The 27,136-nt window shown below is 41.7% G+C and overlaps 1 protein-coding gene across 1 annotated transcript in view; it reads right to left on the bottom strand.

Moving 5' to 3' along the window:
* Positions 1 to 12,946: 12,946 nt before the first annotated feature.
* The window catches only part of LOC149322991 (biglycan-like), a 76,585-nt gene continuing 62,395 nt past the window's right edge, over positions 12,947 to 27,136 (bottom strand). Inside the window, exons 7-8 of the mRNA XM_089485866.1 lie at positions 19,318 to 19,456; positions 12,947 to 17,472 (exon numbers count right to left, since the gene is read on the bottom strand). Of these exons, the coding sequence (XP_089341992.1) occupies positions 17,275 to 17,472; positions 19,318 to 19,456 (337 nt within the window). The 3' untranslated portion in view covers positions 12,947 to 17,274. The remainder of the gene's footprint in view (positions 17,473 to 19,317; positions 19,457 to 27,136) is intronic.

Genomic DNA, 27,136 nt, shown 5'->3' with positions numbered 1-27,136 from the left:
TCCGTGACATATCTGTCAACAAATGCGTCAGGATGGCAGAAGACAAGCCAGCAAAGTAGGGACTCAATAGGAAAGCATAGCCTTCCTCTTAAATTTTATTCCTAGCCACGTCTGTGAAAATAGGATATATAATATTGTTCCAGGTTTTCCTTGCATAGGTTTCTCCATTTTCTTGGTAGGGTGCAAGTTCTCTGTTTCTAAAGTAGCACAATGTGTCTATCATGGATTTTTTTACTGATAAAGGAAAATACATTTTAAAACAACTTGCTATTGAGTACACTTTTTTAAAAACCAAAGCCCCTCTAAAGAGAAGTACTGTTGTGCCCCTTATTACCCAGCCTGTCCTGCTTCGACCTTATTGATAAACTAGTAACAGGCCAGACACAAAGTAGTTGTAGGGAGCGGAGTGGAACTTTGTTGTGAGGGGTTTGTGTCTGTGTATTATGGTTTAATTTGGGGCGGTACATAAGAGCAGGCCTTAGATAAACCTTGCAGCAAATCAAACTACCAAGATCTCCTTTTACATACCATATAGAGTTTGAGCGCCATGGTGTAGTGCTTTGAGCGCTGGATTATGACTCTGGAGATCAGGGTTTGAATCCTGGCTAGGCCATGGATGTCCACTGTGTGACCATGGGCAAGTCACACTCTCTCAGCCCCAGATGATTGGCAGTGGTAAATCCCTTCGAAAAAACTTGCCAAGAAAACCCCATGATAGGGTCGCCTCAGAGTTGCTGTAAGTCAGAAATGAAGGCACACAACAACTCATAAAGTTTGCATGGAAAATTGGGTTTTGACATCCCATTTACACTTCAAATCACACAGTTATACTACTAAGCAAAAGGATCTTGTAGCACCTTTGACACTAACTGAAAGAAAAAAAGAACATGCGTCTGAGGAAGTAGACTCTAGTCTATGAAAACTCATGCTGCCAACTTCTTTCTTTCAGTTAGTTTCAAAGGTGCTACAAGATCCCTTTGCACACTGATTTTCCAGGATAAACATGGTTATAGCACTATGATTCCCTGGGTGCAGCCTAAAGAAAGATGAAGTCTGTACTCTGGGGAGGCACCAGAACTCTCTGGCGGGGAATTCAAAATGCCCCTTCCTAAACTACCAACCCCAAGATTTCAAAGGATGGAAATATGGCAATTGAAATGGGACTGAAGACCTATCCTGTTGTAGTGTGAAAGAGCCCTGGATAGCTTGGGAATCAGAAAGCCAGTTTTTCAAAATCTATGGGAATTGCTGCTACACAAGCCCTCCTCTGCTGTGCTGTCAGCATTGCATCACCTTCTTTACACAGTGGCCTTATCATTTCCTTGTTCTTCCTCTAGCTCTGAACATAGCTCCCCAAACCCCCATTTATTATTTTTAACCTCTCTAATGAGCCTGAGCTCATTCTGAGCTTTAGCTTTTTCTGCCGCCCCCCCCCCCCCCCCACCTCAGGTATTGGCTATTTGTTTGTATTCCTCTTTGGTGCTTTCCCCCTTCTTCGATTTCCGATATGTGCCTCTTAAATCGTCATTTGAAAGTTCTTTGTATAACCTCCCTGGTTTCTTTAGAAGCCCTCCCATTTTTCATCCTCCTTGGAATTGTTTGGAACTGGGGCCTTCAACATCTCACCTTTAAGAAACTCCCATGAACTATGAGCTTATGAACTGACTTCTCTTTGAGCATTTCTGACCATGAGATTTCACTTGGTATTTCCCTAAGTTTGGGCCGGAACAGAGAGGCCAAAATAAAGCTGCTTCGGGTCACTTTGAAGGTATGCTGTTTAAATGACACAGGCATCTTAAGAGGCCAGAAGCTGAGCCAAAGCCGTGCTCCAGTCCTTAGGATTTAAGTAGGCATTTGATTATTAAGGGTCTTTTAATGGTGCTTATATGTGTATCCTTCTTGTTATGTTTTAAATTGTTTTATATTGTTTTAAATTAGTAGTATTTTAATATAATATTTCATTTAATTTTCTTAACTTTTGTATCATCAGGTTTTTAGTTGTATTTTGTTTTAACCTTGTGGTCCCCGCATTGGGGGAAAGGTGGGATAACAAATAAAAACACTTGTGGGTCACAGGATTCCAACCCCTCTGAAGATACTCTGAGAATATCACTTTTACCGTTGACCCTCCATATCCATGGATTCTGCATTCACAGATTCAACCATCTATAGCTCTCTCTCTCTCTCTCTCTCTCTCTCTCTCTCTCTCTCTATATATATATATATATATATATATATATCTCCAAAAAGCAAACCTTGATTTTGCCATGGAAACAAGTGCGGTGTAGTGGTTTGAGCATTGGACAGGGTTCAAATCATGGCTCAGTCATGTAAACCCACTGGGTGACCTTGGGCAAGTCACACTCTCTCAACCTCAGAGGATGGCAATGGCAAGCCCCCTCTAAAGAAACTTACCAAGAAAACTCTGTAATAGGTTCCCCCTTAGGGGTGCCATAAACTGGAACTGACTTGAAGACATACAACAACATCAACAAATATTTATACTATTCCCCTGTTTGTTTGCTTTTACCACGTTCACTCTTTTCCTGTATTACTCTAACCTATAGTCATTTTCTGTTCTCTCTCTCTCCTGTGTAAGACTGTATGTTTGTGAACAAGTGAGTAAAGCGTCCTTTATATATTTTACACAGAAGATTAAACTTGTTTCTTTTCTCTGGTGGATCATGCACAGGTTGAGTATCCCTTATCTGAAATATGTGGGAACCAAAATGTTTTGGATCTCAGATAGTTTTGTATTTTGGAATACCTGTATTTGCATATATGTACATAATTAAATATCTTGGAGATGAGACCCAAGTCTAAACACAAATCATGTACACTTTATACACATAGCCTGATGGTAATTTTATACAATATTTTAAAAATAATTTTGTGCATGAAACAAAGTTTGTGTACAATGAACCCTGAGAAAGCAAATGTGTCACTGTTTCAATCACCCATGTTTTTTGGCATATTTCAGAATTGAGAGTTCCAAATAAGGGAGATTCAATCTGTATGTGCATGGATGGCTGTGGGATTGGTTGTTGTTCAGCTTCTGCATTGCAATTGATTACTTTGTTTGAGGGATCCACTACTATGTCTCACATTTCCCAACCATCTGAACTGCAGAGCTGTGAACACATGAGAAACCTTGATGGCCATCATAGACTTTAGAGTATTGGTATGCATGTGCTACTTGTCTACTCAGCGCAGGGCGCAGAAGTGATCACAGTACGTCCCCCTTCCTATGTGAGATGTATCTGTTGTTTCAGTGCAAGAATGTTGATTAGGAAGAAATTACACCCATTTCTTTTGCGGGGCCACTAAAACACAGAGACATAAACGTGGTAAGGCTGATTGAAGAAGATGCGTCTGCAATCCAACTCTGAGAAAAAGAGAGTGAAAAACTAGTTCTGAAGAAACACATTTTCAGAAGAGTACGGGTGAAAGATGTGTTCACTACCGTGAACTCAAGCAGATCTAGAAAGTCAATATAAAGTGATAGATAATGAGATGTGTGACTAAATTACTCAGGAAGATGACCAAGAAGGTATTGTTTGACTAATGTTGAGGTATTGTTATCACAGTACCAAACCAATAACTAAGTACCAGACCTCCAAAGGGGTGTTCAGCATGTAATGCCAGCTTCAGTATGCAAGCATTATGTGGAACATGTGTACAAGGGAAAATATTTGGACAGATAAATGGGAGCATGTTCATGTCTGATGTGCTAATGTAGTGATACCAGAACATCAATGCAAGTTACACGTTGACATAATTTAATTTACAGTACCTTCCTTGATCACATAAATCGGGGGGGGGGGGGGGGCAGACCAGCAGTTGTTTTGTTTTGGAAGCTTCATTAGCCAAGCAACACAAAATGTGTAACATTATTTCAGAGGAAGGAACTGGCCAATCAGGTCTGAGGATTCTTTGCCTAAGGCACTTGAAGGCACAGATATATAAATTATTATCCTTCATCAGTGCATGGTGCATAGTGCATGGGACCTCTTGGAGCAGAAAGCCAAAATATCTGGAAGACCAACAGTTAAGAATCACTGCTATGGTGGATGCAATTACTGGACTTTGACTGGAGAAGTTATCTTTTCCCTATTACACTCTCTGGGTAATGTGACTTATCATATTCTCTCAGGCTAACCTACCTCTCAGGGTTGGCATGAGAATAAAAGGGAATTAACCCAATAGGTAACCTGGAGCTTTTTAGCAAGAAGGACAAAATGTAAAGCTTGTGATAAATAAATAATGATTATTAAGTGCATAAATGGTACTAAGTGTTGTTCAGTGAATGAAAAATGGACAGGACTTTGCCAAAATAGGGGGATTGTTACCATCTAATAGCCTTCAAGGGAAGAAGAGAGGAGGAGAGAGGAGATATAAACAAGACACACTCTTGTTTCCTTGCCTTCTTTTTCTGATTGCAGCCGGGGAAAATGGCCACTGATGGACCGATGCACTGACAATTATTTATGGCATAACCCATTACAATGGTCAAGATCTCACCAGCAAAGCTCAGTTCAATGGCAAAAGAACCTGTGGGAGGAAATCCTGATCTGTTGTCCCATTTGACAGAATATTCTGAGTGACGTGATGAGTCAAAAGACCTTTCCCCTTTTTAATTCACTTCTCCCAGGAGAAACATTCAGTCCTTTTGCTTTTCAGCAACAGCTGATGGGACAATCACCTAATGTGGCAGAACCTCTTTCCTCTGCCAACTGATGTGACTTTGCAGGGCCTTAGTAAGATTATTCAAATCTAGCATCATAAATGACTTAATTTCTACACTGAGAATATTCTGTTTCTGCACTCAGTGAGAGATTTTGTCACGACAAGGCAGTGTACATACAACAGGGCTTGAAGATCTTTGGTTCTTCATACTCTATGGCCTATGTTCCCATCAGCCCTACATTGTAACCAACATGGATAAAAGTGGTCCAAAGCATCTGGAAGGCCAGATGTTCTGCACCCCGTCTCTTAACTTGGGTGCATAAATTTGTGTTGCACTGGCATGTTCCAAGTAATTCTGGCAACCATAGACACAATGGTGAATGCTGAGATGTGGTTCTGGCTGAACAGCACCAAATCAGATGGCATCAAGCCACATAGTATCTCTCCCATCTTGAAAGACTTCAAGTCCATAAGGGAAGAATGCAATAAAGATCAGTATGACACCATGCAACAGAACATATCCTACTGGGGCAAGAACAAAAATACATGGCAGGTGAGGCATGCAGTCTGGATACCTCTGAGACTTACAACATTTTGCTGGATTCCCAATATAACAAATATGAAAGAGATTGCAGTGATTTTGAGTTTAGAAAAGCTACTTTGGGGACTACAATGCTCAGAACCTCCAGCAAGCATAGGATCTCCTTTTCTAATACTTTCCCAATTCCTCTCTTTGTCCAGCAACCTAACAAAACAAAACAATGTGCCAGGAGTTCTGCAGAGCATCACAAAAGGACAAACCCAATGGCAGATTTTGCTGGGGAACAAGAGAACCCAGCCCAGTGGGTGTTCCTCCATTACAGGAAATGGTTTGGGAGGACCACCAGCAAAGAGTGGGAGATGGAACACAGGAAGCACAGACTTTCACCTGAGGTTTGTCTATTTAAGGAACTAGACCAACATTTCCTTCCAGCTGGTCCTGGCTTGAACTGCTTGGCTCACTTCACCCAGAAGGCAAAAGATGAGATGAGGAGGAATTTCAAGAGCGCACTATCTAACAAAGGGAAGTCTTTCTATCCACAGCGCCCAGTATGTCAGCTTCATTCTGTCAAAGAGCTTGGCCTGGAGGCTTGACTGTCTAGTGTTTTACTCAAAGCTCAACAGGCAGGGGGTTCTTCATCAAACTTGGAAAGCTCATCCTGTTGTCTCCACAAATCCTCACTGACTGCTCCTGGGGTTTTGGAAAGTATATTTGGGCTGTTGGAAAGGAATGGAAAGTGGTCAATGTACCCTGTACCTTGGGTGCATTGCCCATAGGGAGTTCTATAAGCCATACAAAAGCCAATGGGGATTATCACTGTAGCAACTTAACTAACATGGACCCCAGAATGGGAGGAGGACTTGAGCTCTCCTTAAGACTAGGCTGGAGGGGCTGAGTTCCCCCTCACCCCACATGATCTGAAAAAATAAAAACAAAACCCTATGTAGTTGAGCCTACTCAGGAGTTATCAGTTGGAAGTGTACTAAATGGTGAAACATGGACATACAAAGACCACTATTGCAGCTGCAACCTCCCAGCAGTTACACAGGTTGACTGCGATCTATCCTGTGGAATCTTGAAGACACTTTTACATACCCACTGTGCTTGCAAGAGTCTTTGTATTTAAGGATGTCTGAATGATAACAAATGGGGAAAGTAATTTGGCCTCCTCTTGCAAGTACCTCCAATCAGGAAAAATTAATAGCAACTTCACCTGCCAATGTTGATCCTTCCTTAACTTCTGGTCTGCCTGTGACTTTGCTCATGGGCAAAAAAATCTCAGGTTATATCTGCATAATTTCTCGGATGGTTATGGTTCTGAGTGATGCCATCGACTAGCACAGCCCTTACATTTGTTGGTATTCACACGTTCCGGTGAAATCTTTCTTTCTATTCCAGCACCTTCTACTATAGGATTGGCTAATATTTTACTTGCTGGCTATGTGTGCCACCTCTGCTGATGAATTTGGAAGTGGAAATAGTTTTAAATGGCATTTCTCCCTTAAAGCAACATGGAAAGGAGTGTGCACTAAGTTTTAAAGGAGAATCACACTCATACAGGAAATATGACTCTCCTTTAAAAACAAATTATAGACTCCCAATGTGCCTTGTTTTAAGGGGAGGAGTAGTACTTTCTATGACCTGGAAATGTTACTCCACTTTCCACCACAGAATCTACATTGTAGGTGGTAAGTTGGCCTCCAAATGCATCAAAGTTGCCTTCATCATTCTACAACAAACACAAGACATGCAAAACATGGGCCATGCAATCTTGTCTATAGATTATGGTGTCCTTCAATAAGGATTGACTTGTCAAGGAATTCCTGGTCAAACTACTGCAAATAAATGTCTTCTATCCAAAGTTAGCATACCCATCACCCCCGTGCTGTATATGGGGCTTCATATTTACATTTACATTTTTTCATATCTAGAGCCAGGCATGTTCTTAAGAAGTCACAATGACTTTTGGAACACCATCAAGCTTTCCCATGGGAAGGGCACACTGATTCAAAGACATGTGAAGGACCCAGGTAATAGCAAGATAAAGGTTAAGTGGGTTTGCTGATCACTCTGTGTGTCCCCAAGCTCATAACTGGACCTGTCTGTTGCACTGGAGACAAAGGCAATAGTGAGTAAGACAATTTCTCCTACCTACCCCGTGCTGTGTTCCCAGTGAGCTTCCTTATACATCGATCTTGAGGTTGTCCTTCGTCCAATCACTGTTTTGTTAATCTAAAGTTAAGACCGTCTAGTGGGATTGTTCTGTTTGTCAGTTCCATGAGAAAGCAATCAAACTCTTTGTACTCCATGTGGGAACATTACGTACCCCTTGAGACTAGGGTATCAGATATAAATATCAGTCCCAGCAATAGCCTTGTGTGCACAAAGAGCCTCTTCCACTCACTGTATCACCCTCAGATGCTGTCTGAGTCACATCCCTCTGGTAAATATCACTCCCTCTATATCCCAAGCCTCAGTTATCCAGTTTCCATACCTCTATTTTGATTAGCCTTGCATGGTGTTTCTGCTTGAATTACTGTCGTGTGTTTGGTTGCACTCTTGCGCAATGCTAAATAAAAACCTTCTTTATTCATCAATCTGGAGTCCTCCTGCAGTTAGTACTAGTATACATAGGTGAAAACAGTCCCTTAGGTTACCTAACCTCTTGCAGGCCTCCTCTGATCAAAGCATTTCCCCCAACATTTAACTGCTGAAATTTGATGGGGACCTCCAGTCCCCCCACCTTTTTGGGTAACACCTACTATTTGTTAATGGAGTTATTGAATCTGACTCATAAAAGTGGAAGAAGCTCAGAGGATAGTTTGTTTGGTTTTTAAAAAAAATATTAAATTGGTATTTTGTGTTTATAGTAACATAGCTATATTTGTTGCTGTGTGCCTTCAATCATTTCTGACTTAAGGCAAACCTAAAGCAAGCCTATCATGGGGTTTTCTTGTGAAGGAATTCTTCAGAGAAGATTTGTGGTTTTTGCCTTCCTCTGAGGCTGTCAAGATGGATCTCTTCCAAAAGGCCTTTCCTGAATAGAAAACCCAGCCACCAATCTGAACTTACCATCCCTTGAATTTGCTGTAGCCTGTTCGCTTGATCTGTTATTTTAATGTATGATTTTAAATTATTAATCATTTAATTGATATTTTAGGGGAAGGTGCGATATTGGGACATGGGATTATTTGTAATTTTTAACTTGTAAGCCACCTTGATTGTCATTGACAGAAAGGCAGGATATAAATAAAGTTTTATTATTTATTATCATTTTATTATTGAGACTTGCCTAAGATTGATCAGTGGGTTTCCATGGCTGAGCAGGGGTCCTTGATCTCCAGAGTCCTAGACCAACACTCAAACCACTATAACATTCTGGCTCCTTAAGTTATATTGCAAAACTTTTTGTCTTCACAAGGCACTTTACAATACATTTTCTCTTCACAATACCTGGATCAAAGCTTTAGCTTAACTATTTGAACCTTACAATATATGAAGATCTTTTGTTGTCACAGTACCTACAAATATTTGCTTGAGGTTAAGGTTTGCTTAAGTGAATGAGGATTTTAAAGGTAGACTGAGAAATTATTATATCCAATAACAGTATGGTAGCAGGAGGAGAGGTGATGGTAAATAAGGAGCAGTTGAGTAGACCCATATTCTTGTGCTCTGAGAAGGAAAGAAGTTGTTGTGGTCCCCCCCACCCCAATATACTGTTCCTCGAATACAGAAGCATTTTGGATTCCTTGCATCTCCTTTTCCCCGTTGATCATGAAGGCTAGAAACTTTCTATTAATCTTTTCATTATTGGTGTCATGTGTCTTCAAGTCAACTCTGCCTTATGGTGACCCTACCCTAGAATTTTCTTGGCAAGATTTATTCTAAGGAGTGTTGTTGTTGCCTTCCTCTGAGTCTGAGAAAGTGTGGTTTGTTTTTTCCAAGATCAGCCAGTGGATCTCCATGGCTCAGTGGGGATTTGAACTCTGGTCTCCAATATTCAAACCATTATACCACACTATCTTTCCTCTCTGTTTTTATATGACGTCTCAAGCTACATACAGCCAGGCACATGGTTTTGCATGACATTTTGCTGCATGCATATTCAGGGTGCATCCAGACTGATTAAAAAATTCCCAGATTCTGTTCTTGTTCTTTATTATTATTATTTTGGAGACCCATGCACATTTTGTTTGTTCCAGAATATTTTCTATTGACCCCCAATACTGTCATGGACTTTTTATACCAGTTATCCAGGCCAGTTTATTTTAACCCAATATAAAATTGGAACGAACGGGAACAAAATCTGGGACTTTCCATGCAGTCTGAATGCACCCTCAGTTAAGTGAAGACACTGATCTAGGGCACGCATTGTCTCTGTGTGCAGCTGAATAGCAGGGTTGCCAATTGTCTAGCAAAAAGCAGCCTGATCTGCCCTTGCACGCTTAACAGCAGAAACCAGCAGGGGAAGCCCTTTCACAGCACAGGAAAGAACATTATCTCCTGCTAGAGCCAGCAGCTTCTATTCAAGGCCCAGTTAGGGGACATGTTAAAAAAGTTGCCCTACCCAACTCAGTTGCAAATGCACAACCAGAAGGCAGGCAGTTTCCTATCCCTCCGTATCTTAGCCTTCATGCATTGCTTGCTCTGTTTGTTGGTCTGTGTCAAGAGGAGGCAGAAAAACATGCATATCTAAATTTAAAACAGCTCCTAAGGCAGATGGAGACTTGAGTAGTTGGGTCATGTTGCCATGACAACTCAAGTTTCAGAATTTGGGATGGTGGGATGCTGGATGCTTAGCGAGGGAAAGGATGAAGAGGCAGAAGGCGGGAAAGTGCTGGGTTTGACATTGGGGACGTTTTCCCACAAGGTATATCACCACCAGAGCTTTGTGTGGCATGGATGTACAGTTCTGTGGGAGTACAGAGAAGGTACAGAACAAGGCAGTCGCATGCTTCCTGAGAATCCCAGGCTTCTCTTTTTTACTTTATTTTTCAGTGCCCACTAAAGTTTAAGGTGACTCTATTAGATTTCCAATGGTCCAGGGACAGAGGGTGGAAAAAGAAATTTTGGGATACTATGGCTCCCTCAGATAGCATTGCTACTGGTTCTGGGAGGTGTAGTTTAAAAGTCACTCTTCCAAGCTTTGTTCGATAGTGGGACTTTGACTCCTTGAGCTCCCAAACTTTGTGACTAGCAACACCAGGATAAGTTATAAAGCTTTTTTTAAAAAATGTAGAATATGGGGCTGTACAGACTGGCACTTTATGCCGGCCGGTATGCGCGATGAGGGTGGAACGTCTACATGCTCCAAGCCCTCACCATGCTGCCCGGACACCATCCCCTGGGCGCAGCACCCGAATGGCACAGCGCAGAATGGGTGTCATAATGGCGCACCTGCGCACCTATGGTGCCCCTTCTGAAATGCAAAAAGAAGCCCCTTTGGGGGGCTTCTTTTTGTGTCCTGTGAAGGTCACGGTGTGCAGTTGCCATGGCCTGACTCCGGGGCAGAAAGGGATGGTGTCCTGTCACCCATCTGTACAGCCCCAAAATTATTTAAAAAGATGGATGGGGGCTTCTGGGAATTTGGAGTATTGCAGTGTGGGGAATTCTATGGCCTCATTCCCACTATGATTTAAAGCGAACTGCTGATCAGGTTATATGACTGTCATTCCCATTTGAAACCAGTTCTGATCCTACTGTGATCGGTTTCAGTCACGAAGTAGTGAGGCAAGCGCAAAAAAAAGCTCTTTCCTGACACTAGTTCTTTGGCACTTCAGCTGCTGGTAAAGTGATGGTTGATACATGGGAATTGGAATAAATATCTCACAAAACTACAAATCACAGAATTCCAAACCACAAGAGTCACGGCAGTTAAAGTGGGCTCAAGCTGCATTATTTCTGCAGTATGGCAGCAGCTTTAGATTGTTTTATAATGGTTCAACTTTAAAAAAAATCTGTACCCCTGTGTGAAAGCTAGATATGAGTGAGTGAGTGAGTGAGTGTGTGTGTGTGTGTGTGTACAGATATAGATATAAATCTATAATGTAAGAAAAATGATGGATCAAATTTGTTTTCTGTTTCTTCAGAAGCTAGAACTCAGTTCAAATTACAAGAAGATTTGGCTAAGCCTTAGGCCATTCTTGATGGTAAAAGCTATTTGACAGTGGGACTAAATGCCTCAGAAGGTGGTAGAGGTTCCTCAGAGGATTTTAAGCAGGGGGTATGTGGCCATCTGTTAGTGATGGTAAGTTAGTGGATTCTGTGCATGGGAGTAGGAGGCCTCTGAAGTCTTCTCTAACTATGGTTTGATATGTCTGGTTTGTCTGTTGTTGTTGTTCTTGTTGTGGGAATTCAAGTAGTTTACATGCTGGCTCTCTCATCCTTGTTACAGGGAGGCATAGTGAGTTGCACTACCTAAAACTCCTTTTGTTGATATTATTATATGCCTTCAAGTGGTTTCTGATTTATGGCGACTATAAGCTAAACCTTTCATGGGGTTTTCTTGAAAAGATTTGTTCAGAGGTTTGTCAGTGCCTCCCCTGAGGCTGAGAGCATATGACATGCCCAAAGTCACCCAGTGGCTTTCATGACCAAGGAGGGAATTGACCCCTGGTCTCCAGAGTCACAGTTCAACACCCAAACCACTATGCCACATTGGCTCTCAACTGATTTGTCTTCTGATACATTAAGAATTGGGAACACAGTGCCATTTGGATTCTCCACCTTGGGCACCCAAATTGTCCAGCCTTGAATTGCAAATCTCTCAATGGTTTAATTCTCTGAGAGCTAAAGTCTAACACTCTGAAACAGGAGATGCTTGAAAGAGTTATGTGTGGTACATGTTTGTTTCATATACACATACTCAGAACTTGGAAAACTTATATTTTTGGGCTACAACTCACAGAACCTCCCAGCCAGAATAGCCTTGCTGTGCTGGCTGTCAGATTCTGGTTGTAGTGAAAAAGCACCTTCCACAGTAAATAAGGGAGTTGTGTTTTAGCTATAACTCTCTGTAATGTCTATGTGCAGTTCTAGATACTTGTAGTTGCTTCAGATGCGATTAAAAATGCACACACAGAAAGGCAATTCATTCAAGGAGCTGTTTCACAAAATAGAGGAAAACAGAATATTTACACTTAACAGGAAACCACAACCAATCCCTGAGTATACCTATGTGAGATATGTGCTTGCAATCACCTGGTTGTCATATGCTTCACATTCCAAAGAGTATTTGCTGTTCTTCTGTGCCTTCAAGACATTTCTGATTATAGAGACCCTATTGTGGGGTTTTCTTGGCAAGTTTCTTCAGAGGGGGTTTGTTATTGCCACCCTCTGGGGCTGAGAGAGTGTGACTTTTCCAAGGCCAGCAAGTCAGTGTCCATGGCTGAGCAGGGATTCAAACCGTGGTCTCCAGACACATAGTCCAAAGCTCAAACCACTATACCAGCCATACATTTTAGGCATATGCCAAAAGCAGGAGTAGGTGCAATGTGGCTCTTCAGATACTGGACTTCAGCTTCCATCATTCCTTCCAAGAGTGGTGAATGCTGGGATCTGCAGTCCAACAGCATTTGGAAAGCTGCACTTTGCCAGGTCCTGATGTGCTAAGAGCACTGCAGCCTTTGGCATCCCCAAACCAGTCCAAAACAAATGTTTCCAGAAAGCAAAGTAACCCTCTGCTTGCCTTCACCCTCAAAATGATTCAAAACAGTGAAATGTTGGCAATTATCACTAACTTTATTGGACACCTTTACAGAAGTTAATATTGCACATGGTTTAAAAGAGAACATTTTTAAAAACCCAAAAGAGATAATTTTTTATTATTTTTTTTTTTGAAGAGAGCAAAGACTTATGAAGGCAATCCCTGCATCCAGACAGAAAGCCATAGGCACAGAAATAAAATTCACAACCAGAGAAAGGCTCTAGCCACAAAACGGGTACGACTGTCCTTTTAAAACTGTTTGTATTGCCCCAGATAGGCCATTATTAGAATGCAAATCATTTTGACCATACACAAACACAAGGTTGGGTTAACTATTAATTCATACCTAGTCAATGCCCTTCCCAAGTGTTGTGTCCTCCTATTTAACCAGAAAGTCTTGTATAAAATGGCAGTATAAACCCACAGCTCCATCTGCTGACAGGTTCTGAAATAACAACAAAATGCAATTCAAGGCACTATGGTGCAGCTTAGTTAACATTAATGCAGAAGGGATGAAGCCACAGAGATGGCCAGGTGCTGCGTAATTGGCTACTAAGTGGCTGTGTATAGCATAGGCACTGTAGTACATAGAAGCAGCAAGTGGAATCAAAATAGGGCTCCTTTAATAAAAGAGAATTCCACCATGCATTTCTGGACCAGATAAAGGGGAGGGGGCAGGAATGAAACAAAAACTTGGGAGTTCCACGTTCCTAAATTATTCCCTTGTCGTTCCAATCAAGTGTCATCTGTACTTCTTTGTAGACAGTATAACTTTTGCTGGGACATAAACAGATCTAGAAGCCATGCAAAAGGTTTAGCCGTGATGTAGGGTCCTTCATTGATGGGGCCTACCCCTATACATACGTATGTCTGTCTGTACGTATATATATTATTCCCTTTCCCTCCTGCTCTGGAGGGGGCTGGATCTTTAAATATGAATTCACTTGTCTAACAACAATCTATTTTTTTATATAAAAAAGAATACAAATTATGTTTGCTAAGGTATGTGGCCTTATTCCCTTGTATCCCAGGGATGTCAGATAATTTCTTACATTCATTTCCTTCCTTACCCAGACCTTGTTTGGGACAAAACCTACGACGGTCAGTGTTTTGAAGTGGGTCTTGTCCTCTAGGTTAGGCCTGGGGCTGCTGTGTCTCAATATTAACCTGAAGAGCAAAGGTTTAAACCTCCTTCACTTGGATCTCTGGAGGAAGACATAATTGAGTGGGGGGAATAACTCCATGCTCGATTTAGAGAGTTTCTGCTACTTGTTCCACCTACACTTTCTTTGTCATTCAGGGATCAACCCTGGAGCATTGGGCATAGCCATGCTCTTTCTCTCACCCACCACGTGCCCTCAGTGGGTGCTCTCACCCTCATTTTACCAGATGCCACCCTCACTCTACCAGGTACTACCCAGTAACTTTCAGCTTTTCTCCAAGCTCCGACCTTCATGAGACTTGGCAACTTGTGTGAGAAATGTGTGTGAGAGAAATGTGCAACACCATTTCATGCAGAGCATGGAAAAGTTACTTTTGGACTACAGATCCCAGAATCCCCACTGCCCATTCTTAGTGATGGCATTCTGGAAACCATAGTGCAAAAAGTTAAATTTTCCAACTACTGCAACTGGGTCATGAATGCAATTGGAAAGACAGCTCAAATATTTTAGGATCACTGGGCCTTAAAGGACTCCCATATCTCTCAATGTAAGTGGAGGCACAACTGAGAAAGGGTAAAAGGGAATAAAACTGTGAACCAACACAGCACACTTTTTCTGTGTCATCAGCACAGCAATTTTAGGGCTCATACTGGAGTTCACACTCCAGGGCTCATGCCCTAGACTTGATGCAGGACCTATAGAGTTAGGAAGTGGACATGGTGCCATTAACCAGACTGGGCCAAGATTGGGGAGGCTCTTCTCATTGGATATGCTGATCCACAACATCTGCTAACCCTGCCAAAACATGAGAGAGTTTAGAGCTGGACTGGAGGAAGGAGGGTGTCCTTAGATTTGGGCTGAAGCTAGGAAACGCTTTCACACCCTCCTTCCTCCACAGTGCCAAGAAGCCCACACCAAGCTTGTCCAAACCTCAACATCTATCATTTTCTCAAGTGCCAGCAAAAACCATGGGTAGCAGGGAGTGGGAGTCATAAGAACCAGTTAAGTTCGATTCCAGTTTGTAGCATTCTTTAGCATTGGTTGCTGGGATTTGCAGTCAAACAACCCCTGAGAAGCTGCACATTTACTACCCTAGATATATGAATTAGAAGAACAGCCTTATTTTTTTTTCTTCAATAAAAATGGGAATAGAAGCACAATAGTGGACACAGCAGATCACTCAAATGCTAGATATTATTACCAAGACAGAAAACAGCAACACTACGAGTTTAAACATGTTTAATAGCACTGCCTTTCTCCAAAGAATTTTCGGAACTGTAAGCTGGGTGGCAGCAGTAGCCAAGGTTTTTCAGCCTCCTTGATAGACTACAATTCCCATGATTCCTTGTGGGAAGATTTGATGGAAGCATCACTGGTATAACACTGATGTCAACTTGTAACACAGACATTCCTAAAAATGATTCTGTCTCCTCTCTTTCTCATTAAGTGATACACAGAAGTTCTTTTTGCATGTTGTAGGTCTACCGATAAAGAGGTGCAGAATTCCCTGGATCATCTGCTTTTCAGTACTTCCTACATCATGCAGTTACCCAGAATAGAAGGATGGAGTAAGGATGATGTCTTGTCTGTCATCGGTACAGTGTGACTGCTCCACTTCATAGCATGGTAATACCAGTCTTGGTCTTTGAGCAAAAAGAAGGGAAGGTCCCAAGAAAAATTGTGGGATGTCTCTATGAAGATATGGCTGATGTGATTGCAACAATTTGGGTACTGCCTGAATCTGTGCAGCCCAGTCAAAGCCAATTTCCATGTTATATTTTTGTGGATACACATGACCTTCACTTGGGTATGAGGATATGGGTATTTTGCAGGACACAATAGTGTCAGCATTAAATTTTTGGACTGAGAAGGTCTCAATATGTGTATCAGGTAAAAAAGGCACCATTATAACCATTTCTACATTACAAGATACATATTACCCCAGGTATGAGTTTGAATGTGGAGATACAATTGATTAATTTGTGAATTGATGAATGAAAAAAATGGGGAAACTATGGCCTTCCAGATGTGGTTTGAGTGCACTCACAGCATCCCCAAGCACTGAGTATATTAACAAGGGCTGACAGGAATTGCAGTCAAACCACATATGGAAAGTCACAGGGTGCTCACTCCAAATTTAATGTCGCATGTTTCTGATGACAGAGAACATGTGTGAGGAGCATGTCTTGGGACACTTGGAATTCTGTGAATTGCAGTTTAGGGAGAGGCACTTAGAAATCTCAATCAGAGAATTCTCCTCTGATTCCTCTATCCAAAATTCAAGTGCCAGGATTCCATAGGATGCAACCATGGCAGTTAAAGGGGAATCGTAGTGCTATAATTGTGCAGTGTAAAAGGACCCCAAGTAGGGGACACTGGCAAGGACAAAATGGAGGTGAAAGTCAGAGCCCAAGGCACATTTCTCACACACACATTTGTCATGCATATTCTCTGCCATCAGAAGCTTTGGTGACCATTCCCAATCACGAAAGCCCAGAGATGCTACCTAATGGTGCAATTCAAGAGACACCCCGAACAAAGGCAAAACACATGTGATTCTAAGATCTCATGTGGCCCCTGAGCATTGCTGATTATTCATGCAAACCGTCATTGTGGTCCAGAATCCACTGCAGCCCCTATACCAGCGGTTCCCAAACTTTGATCCTCCAGATGTTTTGGACTTCAGCTCCCAGAATTCCTGAATGTTGGTCAGGCTGGCTAGGGCTTCTGGAAGTTAAAGACCAAAACACCTGGAGGATTAAAGTTTGGGAACCAGTGCCCTGCCCCACACAGGGCAAGAGCTGCTTCTGTACCCATAGGAATAACAAAACTGGTCCTTGTTTTCCTATCACAATCAGTGCATTTGAAATGCAGGCTGATATAAAACTGGTCAGGTTTGTACCTATTTGCCTTTGTGCTTTTACTGTGTGTCATTTTCCCTGCCCCTTCCTCTTCTTTGGCTTGCAGCACTCTTTAACAGGCCCTGACTGTACTTTCTATCTATGGATCCCTCTCCCACAACTCTTTTTTCCACAGAATGGTTTTGACTTCCAAAGACCCTTACTCTCCTCCTGCCCACCCACTCCCTTCCAGATTCCCCATTGGTTTTCTTTTCTTTCATTTTTCCCTCCCCCCTCCCTCAACCCATAACCCGCCTATAGATATAGATATAGATATATTTATTTTTTGTAGTTGCCAAACTGAATAGCCAAGCGATCAGTGGCACAGCGGAAGGTAGCTGGTTGCACTTCCCAGTAGGGCACTGGGTTGGCAAAAAGGCTGATGCCATGGTACGAGGCACGCTTCACCCCAAAGCCAACAGGACAGAAGTCATTAACGCCAATGTGGGTGATGTTGTTGGAGTGAAGGTACACAACCTGTGGAAGGGAGACATGAGACTTGGTTAGCGGTGGGACACAAGTGCCTCAGATTTAGCATCTCACAAAGAGGTTTGCAACCCTGAAGTGGGTTTTCTTTTGATAACATTTTAGGCCCTGCAAATATGCTTCATGAGATAAGCATCTGTCTATAGATGGCTGTAGTTTTGTGAGATGAGAGGAAAACGAGGTAGAATGTGCTGGGGATCCCAGTATTTCTGAAAATTTCAACTTTAGCATCTTTTTAAAAAAATTGCAAGTCCTCATGGTTATGAAGATGTGCTTAAAAATATACAAGCAATGCCTGATGCAGTCTCAGAAGCGAGAGGAGTTACTGATGCTGAATCAGATTTTGGGAAACTCAGAGGGGCTCTATATATGAAATCCTTGCCTCAACCTATAATTAACAGATTAGAAATACTTTGTACAAAATGGTGCACAGTTATTATGCACAAGAGAAATAATGCAAATTTGCTTAATTAATACAGTACAGGAAACATAAGTCACCATTTCTTATTGTGGAAGCTGAAGCAAGTTGGCTAAGTTCCCTCGCCCTCCCATCTCACATACATATGTACATAGTGCACACCCTTTTAATCCACTCTTGGTAGATTAAAACAATATTGTGGTTGACCTTACACCATCTTTGCATATTTGAAGGAAGGTCAAGCTGACATCTGTCTCCATCCCCACAATTTAAAAAAGTTAGCTGAAGACAAGAAAACAGTATCCACTGCGGCACCTTCTGCCTACTCCACAACTGTTCCTGCTCAAAGCAGAAGTGAACCAACTGCATTTTGTCATGTTTTGCACAAGGCCAAAGTTAGATACCCAGGTACTCACTACTATTCACCTAAGAAACTGAGTTTTTAAAGATAATTTTCCTTGATTGCAAAAACAATGTTTTTAATGCTTTCTAAACTGCTTTTTTTCCTGGAAGGGAGTACATTTGCCAGGGAGAGAATGTGATTTAGTTATTCATTTAATTTTACTTACAAAATTAAATGAATAAACAAGTTAACATTCTTCTTCTTGTTGCTGCTGTGTGCCTTTAAGTCATTTCTGACTTATGGTGACCCTAATGCAAATCCATCACAGTGTTTACTTGACAAGTTTCTTCAGAGGGGGGTTGCCATTGCCATCCCCTGAAGATGAGAGAGTGTGACTTGCCCAAAGTCATCCAGAGGGTTTAGCCAGGTTTTTAACCCTATTCTCTAGTCAGAGGCGTTTATCATATGGGACAACTGGAAGTATAAACGGGGTTTAATTATAGCTCTGTTATTGCTATGGTTCTGTCCTAGGATTGGCAGTTGAGGGAGGCACATCCCAAATCCTCAGATAGAACAGTCCAGTGGCTCAACATATTACAAATCCCAGGAGTCCATTAGATGGAACTAAAGTGGAATAACAGTGCTATAACTGTGCAGTGCGAATGGGTCTTGGGACGCACTGTTAGCTCAATATCCAGCTATGCTCAAGTCAGAGCCAAGCCGGTGAGTTCTCCGTATCTTGATGGCTGTGAGTTTCTATATCAATTTATCATTGGATTCCCACTTATTAGTTACATTATATCTTAACTTAGCAGGATATGTACTTAAAGCTGCAAACATGGCTGTCCTTCTCTCCACGTTATCCTCACAGCAACAATATTGGTGAGGAAAATCTAAGGCTACTCACAGTTCAGAGGGTATAAGAACCTGGATCTCCCAAATCCCAACATGCTAACCACCCCACCACACTGTCTTTCAAACAACCAACCCTGAAAACCTCTGAACCTGCCCATGCAAAATGGTCAGTCCTCCTTTTGTCCTGTTCTGGACCATACCACCCCACATTCCCAGGTACCTGCAAAAACTTGAGGTCTGGTAGTCCAGGAGGGACCCGTGAGAGCTTGTTATTATCCAGATGCAACTCGCGTAAGATCGGCAGGAAAGCCAGGCTACCATTCTCAATCATCCTGATGTTGTTGTGTCCCAGACCCAGTCTTCAAGGAAGAAGGAGGAGAAGAAGACAAGGAAGGGCTTAGTCAACAGTACAGTGGTCCCATAGTCAATGACTGTCCATATCAGCAAACCAGTACTTTGTAGTTTGCATCTCCACCAAGAAACTGTATTTTGTTAGGCTAGCAGGTCTTAATTGTGCAGTCAAGACCAGGCTACCTCAAAATACCTTGGATTAGAAGTATAGCTCATAAGAATACAATGTTGCTGAGAAAATCTGTCCTCTCCTGTCTCATCCCAGCCCATCTGCTACTTTGAGGACTGCAGCTAAACTCAATCCAGGGATGACTTCTAGAGAAGTCAGAGGGGGCAGCCCCTGCTAATGACATTAAATATGATATATTAAGCATCAACCACAGTTGTATAGTGTCCCATTAAAATCAGAAATACAAAGTCTTACAAATGAGGGGAAATTATAGCACACTTTCCAAGACAACTCTCTTTCCTTGAGATTTCTCCCCTTGATGACTGGAGAAGAGGGTCCAGGCCCTGAGATGTGGGAACCCTACTCTTAATTGATGCAAATGTTAGATTCCAGTAGCTAGGTTCAAACTAGAGATGAGATGGGAATGAACCAAATTTCTTGACTGTTCAACACAAACAGCCAAGGACTGCATTGCACTGGGGACTGGGAGAAGGAAAGCCAGAGTTTCCTGGGGGCCATTCAGACTACCTTTTACCCCGAATCAGAACCCAGATTAACCATGGGAAGTTCATATTTGCCCCAAATCTCCCACAAGCGAATCCGAGGCTTGCACACCCATTTCGGGGCAAATGCCCCTTAGAGCAGGTCATTTGGAAGCAGAGTGAAAGCTGTATCTTTTGGGGGGAAAACAGGTCTGGCAAATATGAACTTGTCCCCGATCATGATCGGGTCAAGTTCAGGGAAGGGATTTAGGTCAGAGGGAGGGCAGAGGGTGGAACATGCCTCCCCTTCATCGGGGTGACAGAGGAGAAGGATGAAGCCAAGAGAAAGAAGGGTGCCATGGAAGGCAGCATCGGGAAGAGGAGGAGGAGGAGAAGGAAGGAGCCGGGGAAAAGAAGGGGGCCATGGAGGGCAGCATTGGAAGGAGGAGGAGGAGGAGGAGGCAGGAGCTGGGGGAAAGAAGGGTGCCATGGAGGGCAGCATCAGCAGGGAATGGAGCAAGCCTCCACTCTCGCAGGAAGCTTTCTCTCTCTTTTTATTATTTTTTTTTATTTTTGACAGACTATGCGCATGCTTTTTGCTACAGGTAGATATATATATAGATAGAATGTGTGTCTGCTTGTGCTACTTTCCCTTTCATTTCCTTGCTCCCAGCACGGCACTTTGCAAAAGGTTTTTTTCTAAATTATTTTTATATGCAAATGCTACAATGTGAATGTTACAAATGTTTCTCTTTCAATTTGGCAAATTGATACTGAATGCTTTTGCTACTGTATGTGTCTGTAAGGAATTCTGGGGTGGCTGAGGGAAAGCAAAGGATGCAGAGATGGCATTTGGGGTGAGGAAATAATAATAATAATAATAATAATAATAATAATAATAATAATAGTATGTGTATGAGGCATTCTGGGGTCACAAGGAGGGAGGATGCAGAGATGGCATTAGATTACATTTTGGGGTTGAAAACGGAGGCAGAGGAAGATCCATAATCTGTAGTGACCCAAATACACACAACACACACACAACACACACACACACACCTGGAGGTTTTTAAATTTGACAAAATATGTGCACACTCCCACCTGTTTTTTTTTAAAGGAGGGGGGAAGCACACATCCGATTACCCAATGGCTGTAGGAAACGTCACCTTGATGAAAGCGGAACTGAATTTGATTGACAGTAAAGGCGCCTTCATTTTAAACCAGTTCCGCAAATGTGAACTCTCCGCAAGAGCTGCAAGGGCATTCAGGGTTTAATTACCCTGATTGAGGTAAATTATTAGTGGGCACTTGCTTCCGGAGGGATTCTGGGGGGGGGGGAGGGAACTGAATCTTCCCAGTTCCATCCAGCGCAAATAGGTGAGTCTGAATGGGGCCCTGGTTCTACGTTTCCATGCTGTTTGCAAAGCTTGAAAAGTTACTTTTAAGAGTATTTGGTTATATAGTATAACTCACCGTCTTTACGCAAGTAAAGGTTGGAAGAAATTACCTTTGGGCTACAATTTCCAAAACCCCATCTACCAAGGTCATGCTGGCTGAAGGATTCTGGGTGTTACTCCCCCCCCCCAAAAAAAAAACACCTTTGCTGAACTCTGTGCAGATTAGTTATCAATAACATTGCAAATATATTTTAGTAGCTCTTTATGTTACTATTTCATTTCATTCCATTTCTTTCTCTTTTTTATGTAATGAAAGGATTGATAAGATTGGCTTAAAAGCATGTTGCTTTTGTTTCTATGTAGCATGCAACATTTTCCTAGTTGCTTTCAGAATTTCTTTTAAAGGGTATTTTTGGCAGCATTTAGAAATTGCATTCCAAATCTTGCTAAAAAATACCATTTAAAAGAAATTATGAAAGCAACTAGAAAAATTTCAGTTGTTACATATGAACAAAAGCAACATGTTTCTCACTTGTTACACTACTTTTTGTTAGGTATCTTTGATAAACCCTTGTTGCCAAAAGGAAACCTGTAATGAATTACAAATGCCTGCATTACTTTTAACTCTTTATTTGCAAGATCTGGTTGTTTGCTTCATGGGGCAAAACACATACATTTAGTTTGGGCACTATGTTTTTTCTTGCAGGTCAAATCTAACTCTTAGCAATGACTTAACTAGGAAAATTTATACCCTCTAACTGTCCTGATTTAACAGGGACAATCCCAATTAATCCTCTGCTGTCCCACTTTCTCAGTTGCTATTTAAAAGTCCCAGTTTCTCCCTCCTCTCTGCACTTCCCTCCTTTGTCCGTGGCTCATTTCAATTGCTGAAAACTGAGTTCACAGTGCCAAAGTAATTTGCACTCAATTAACTCAGCAGCGGAGAGAGGAGAGGATGGAGTGGAGTCTTGCTCTTCCCAGGCAAAAGCAAACTGCTGCAACCTCTCTCAGCTTATGTATTCTTCCTCAGTAATAACTTTTGCCATTTTTGACCATACACTCATATTTCTTGGCCACAAATTCCCTGGTTATACTGTATACACTCATGTATAAGTCTAGAAATTTAGGTCACAAAATTGACCCAAAAAACCTGAGTCAACTTATCCACGGGTCAATGCAAGTACTGCATCTTAACTCTTGTTTAAAAGAAGGAACACCTCCTGGTGAAAAGCAAGAGTATAATCTGTCCTGGAATCACTGGCCCCCTCTACTCTCTCATTCATCCACTCTTAAGAGTAACAAAAAAGAGTTATATCTGCTGGGATTTTGTAAGTTCTTTGACTTTGTTTTGCTTTGCTTCATCCTTTAGATCCTTTGCTATATGCCCCTAAGTTTTACCTCTGACTTATTCACAGGTCATAGCAAAATCCATAACCGTGGCCCTAAAACTTGCCCTCGACTTATACATAAGGTTGACTTATAGTTGAGTATATACGATAATCTGTGACATACTGACAGAGAAGATGAGGTACAGTGGACCCTTGGTATCCATTGGGGTTTAGGTCCAGGATTGCCCCCCCCCCCCCAAATGGATACCAAACTTCATAGATGCTCAAGTCCCATTGTATACAATGGCCTAGAAAAACGATGTCCCTTATACAAAATGGCAAAATCAAGGCTTGCTTTTTGGAATGTATAGATTTTTAAACTATTTTCAGGCCATGGATGCATGAATCCATGGATAAGGAATCCAAGGATATGGAGGGCCAACTGTATCATCCCTCTTCTCCCAGCATTGCAGTCCCAATCTGAGCCTCCAAGTTAGATTAGCAGGCTTTTCCATTTCTGAGAGTTTCTATTAATGGATCTCCTGCCTCATGTCTGTTTTGGCCCAGGGACTCTCATAGCAGCCAGTAGGTGGGAGTCAAAGATGGACAGCTCCCACTTTGCAGCAGAGGAACTTGCTGTTTTTTTGTTTCATTGTGTCTGTTTGTTAGACAATGTGGGTGACTAACTACAGGAACAAGCTATTGGACAGGAGGGCAGATTCTCTCTGGAACAGTTTCCAAATCAAAATGCTTCAAAGAAGGAAAGAATGAGAATGATTGAAAACTGAAGTTACTGAGGGCTCACAAGTATGGTTCTTTCGCCCTCTTGTGGCTGGAATATGTCTCACAACTGAAGTAGGCAAGCCATTCAGGAATTGATGGATATCTGAGACAACATGTTCTGCAGCCGAGATCAAACATTTATCAGAACGGAGACTGCAGTCAAGAAATAATAAGAAAACTAGGAATGGAAAGGGTAGCAATGAAAGAACTAGACAAGATCCTAAAGAGTAAAGGCATACAACTGAACACCAAAGTTAGAATTGTCCAATCCACTGTATTCCCCATCGCCGTGTATGGATGTGAGAGCTGGACAGTGAAGAAAGGGGATTAAAAAAAGAAAATCAATGCATTCAAGATGTGGTACTGGAGAAGAGTGCTGAGGATACTGTGGATAGCCAAAAAACAAACAAATGGGTCCTTGAACAAATCATGCCTGAACTCTCCCTGGAAGCTAAGATGACAAAACTGAGGCTGCCGTAGTTTGGTGAAATCATGAGAAAGCATGAATCATTGGAGAAGACAATAATGCTAGGAATTAGGAAAGGTAGAAGGCAGCAGAACGACAGGAAGACCACAGGCCAGATGGATAAATCAAATTAGGGAGGTCATGAGCCACCTGAATCTACAGCACTTAAGCAGAGCAATGGAGGATAGGGAGGCTTGGAGATCTCTCATCTACATGGTTGCCATGAGTTGAGGTTGACTCAAAGGCAGTTAACAAAACAATCAAATGTCTATATGCTACACATTCATATCTATTTAATTATTGCTGCTGTTATTGTTGTTATTTCTTGTCCACATCTCCCTATGGACTGAGTTGGGGAATAACAAAAGATTAAACATATGCTATCAGTTAAAAGAGCATTGAACAGCCACACACACACACACACACACACACACACATTAGAAAACAATTAACAAAGACTTTTAAATTCATAAATTAAAAATAATCTGGATAGACCTGCTGGATTCTTGCATTTATACCCAATAAAGTCTTGTCTCAGTTTTTATCCCTGTTCTCTCCTTGGGTTGAGCTCAGGGTCATATAAAATTTCTTATGGTAGTTTACCCTGGCTGAGGGATGATTAGACAGGAGAAAGACTTCTAACACACCAGTTGAAGACCGCTACATACACATGAATAGAAAACATAAAATGCATGGCTTTCTTGGTACTGCCTCCTCCCTCCTACAGATAGATAAACATTACTCAGTGTGGTTAGAATGGCATTAAAAAAGGGAAATTTGGATTTAAATGTGTCATTAAAACTATCCTTACTTTTAAAAAATATTTTCTTTTTCAAAGCTTTGTGTATCAAAATCTAGGTAAAATACCCTAAAGGCACTGGATCCTGTCTGGTCTTGGTAGCTAAACAGGGTTAGCTCCGGCTATTATCTCAATGGGAGATCACCAATGAATACCAGATATTGTGGGCTATATTTCCGAGGAAGGAACTGGCAGAACTGCCTCACTATAAGCCAACAGGTGGCCTGAAGGCACAAACACATACATATAATCCATTATCTTTGCTTCTCGGTATACAGGTTGTATTTTACAACTTGTCTGAAAGCCACAGCTAACCAGGAATTCCATGCAGGGGAGGCCATGGGCTCACAGAGAAGGGACCACCCTGCCATCTCTGCTGTGCCAACCTGCATGGATTATATGCCAATGCAGAGAAAGAGAAAATGTTCTCCTTTGCACTGAGAATAGAAACAAATCAGAGCAGGTGAGGGGGGTGGATTGAACAATCTCTCCTCCACAAGTCACTTTGGTAGCGGGGGGGGGGGGGGAGCCCTAGTCTGCCTAGAAGTAGTAGGCTGCATTTTGGACTAGCTGTAGAGGAAAGATGGGGCAGTTTACTTCAATTGCTGCAAACTGAGTCCCAAGTGCAAAAGTGTTTATGTTCAAATAATTCAGAAGGGACAAAGAGGAAAAGAAGGGATGGAATCATAGAATCATAGAGTTCTTGCCCTTCCCAGTAGGCTCAGGCAAAAGCAATCTGCTGCAGTATTTCCTAGCCTGCGTGTAGTTCCTCAGAATTTTTGCCATTTTGACCACATTCTGCTATTGCTTGGCCACACATGTGCCAGTTTTCAATTGTGAAACGTTGGAGGATGTGGGAAGCAACCAAGAGTAGTCCTGTAAAATAGCAGCAGATCAATAGCCTAGGATTACTCAGGACCTACTAAAACACAAAACAATTTTAAAAGCCTATCAAAGTTTCTCCCATCTTTCAAAATGGGCCTTGCAGGACTTTCTGGTTTTATTTTTTCCCCCAGGGCTACTTTCCAGCTTTTGGCAAACAAAGCTGGCAAGTCCATTATATGAGCACATAGTGACCCCTTGTGAAGATATGAAGCAAATAAAGATGCTCATAGGAATGAGTTGCATGCAAGTGGCAAGATGTTCCTAGATTTTGGATAACTTTTAGTTTCAATATCACAATTTCCTTACAATCTAAACCTATTTTCTTTATGCATTTAGAATACAGTGACGATTATTCCCTCCACCTAGTATCCATACAAACCTATCTCAAAACCATACAACAATTTCAGAAATAATTTCAGGTGTTGTCATAATGCTAATAAGGATTGTAGAAACAGGTCAAAACATGGCATTACATTTTATCACACCAAAGGTGGCAACATGCAAGGTTATGCTCAAAATAAAATTACTGATTGCTGAAATAAAATGGCTTTATATCTATATATAGAATGAAGGGATGGCATATATCCCAGATACGGTTATGCAGTGGGCCCTTGGTATCCACTGAGATTTGGGTCTAGGATCCCCTGTGGATACCAAAATCTGTGGATGCTCAATTCCCATTATATGAAATGGTGTATTCCTTATATAAAATGGCAAAATAAAGGTCTGCTTTTTGGAATTTATATTTTTTTTAAAATAAATTCAGATTGTGGATGTTTGGATCTGTGGTTAAAAAAAATCCATGGCTATGGAGAGCTGACTATATATGATTTTTAAGAATTGTGTAGTGATAGTATAGACAGCTTCATTGTTGTATCATTGAATGCTATTTAGATTTTGAGGGGTGAGATAAAAGCATGACACTCACATCTCACACTGACCCCTCAGTAACTTATTTGCTGTTAGAAATACCCTCCAGCCAACATATTTGATCATTGGCCTTCATCATGAACAGGCAATGGAAGCCACTTAACCTGCTGTAAAGAGCATCAGTCTAGAAATATTTCTTGTGAGTAGACCCACTTATGAAAAAGCCAGTCCTAAAACAAGGCAAGGTCTTCTTTTGATTTGCTGGGTGTAAAGAATTTACCAGATGTTGTTACGTATAAGGCATCACTTCAAAACTTTAGCCAGAATGATGGAAGAATGAGCTGTTTTGGGCTCATCTTCCCTCAAAGCTTTGTTTTCTAGACCCTTCTCTCTTGTGGGTAGCCAAGTTCAGCCCACTGACCAGTGGTAAACGTACGACATTGGTTGAGGTGGAGGGGGAATAAGGATCTCATCCCCAAATGAGAATTCTTCCCAATGAACTATTCCTT

This window comes from Sceloporus occidentalis, unplaced genomic scaffold (assembly GCF_023333645.1).
Source record: "Sceloporus occidentalis isolate IW3139 unplaced genomic scaffold, rSceOcc1.0.p SCAF_1, whole genome shotgun sequence".
NCBI classification, from domain to species: Eukaryota; Metazoa; Chordata; class Lepidosauria; order Squamata; family Phrynosomatidae; genus Sceloporus; species Sceloporus occidentalis.
This window is presented reverse-complemented; position numbering and strand designations above follow the sequence as displayed.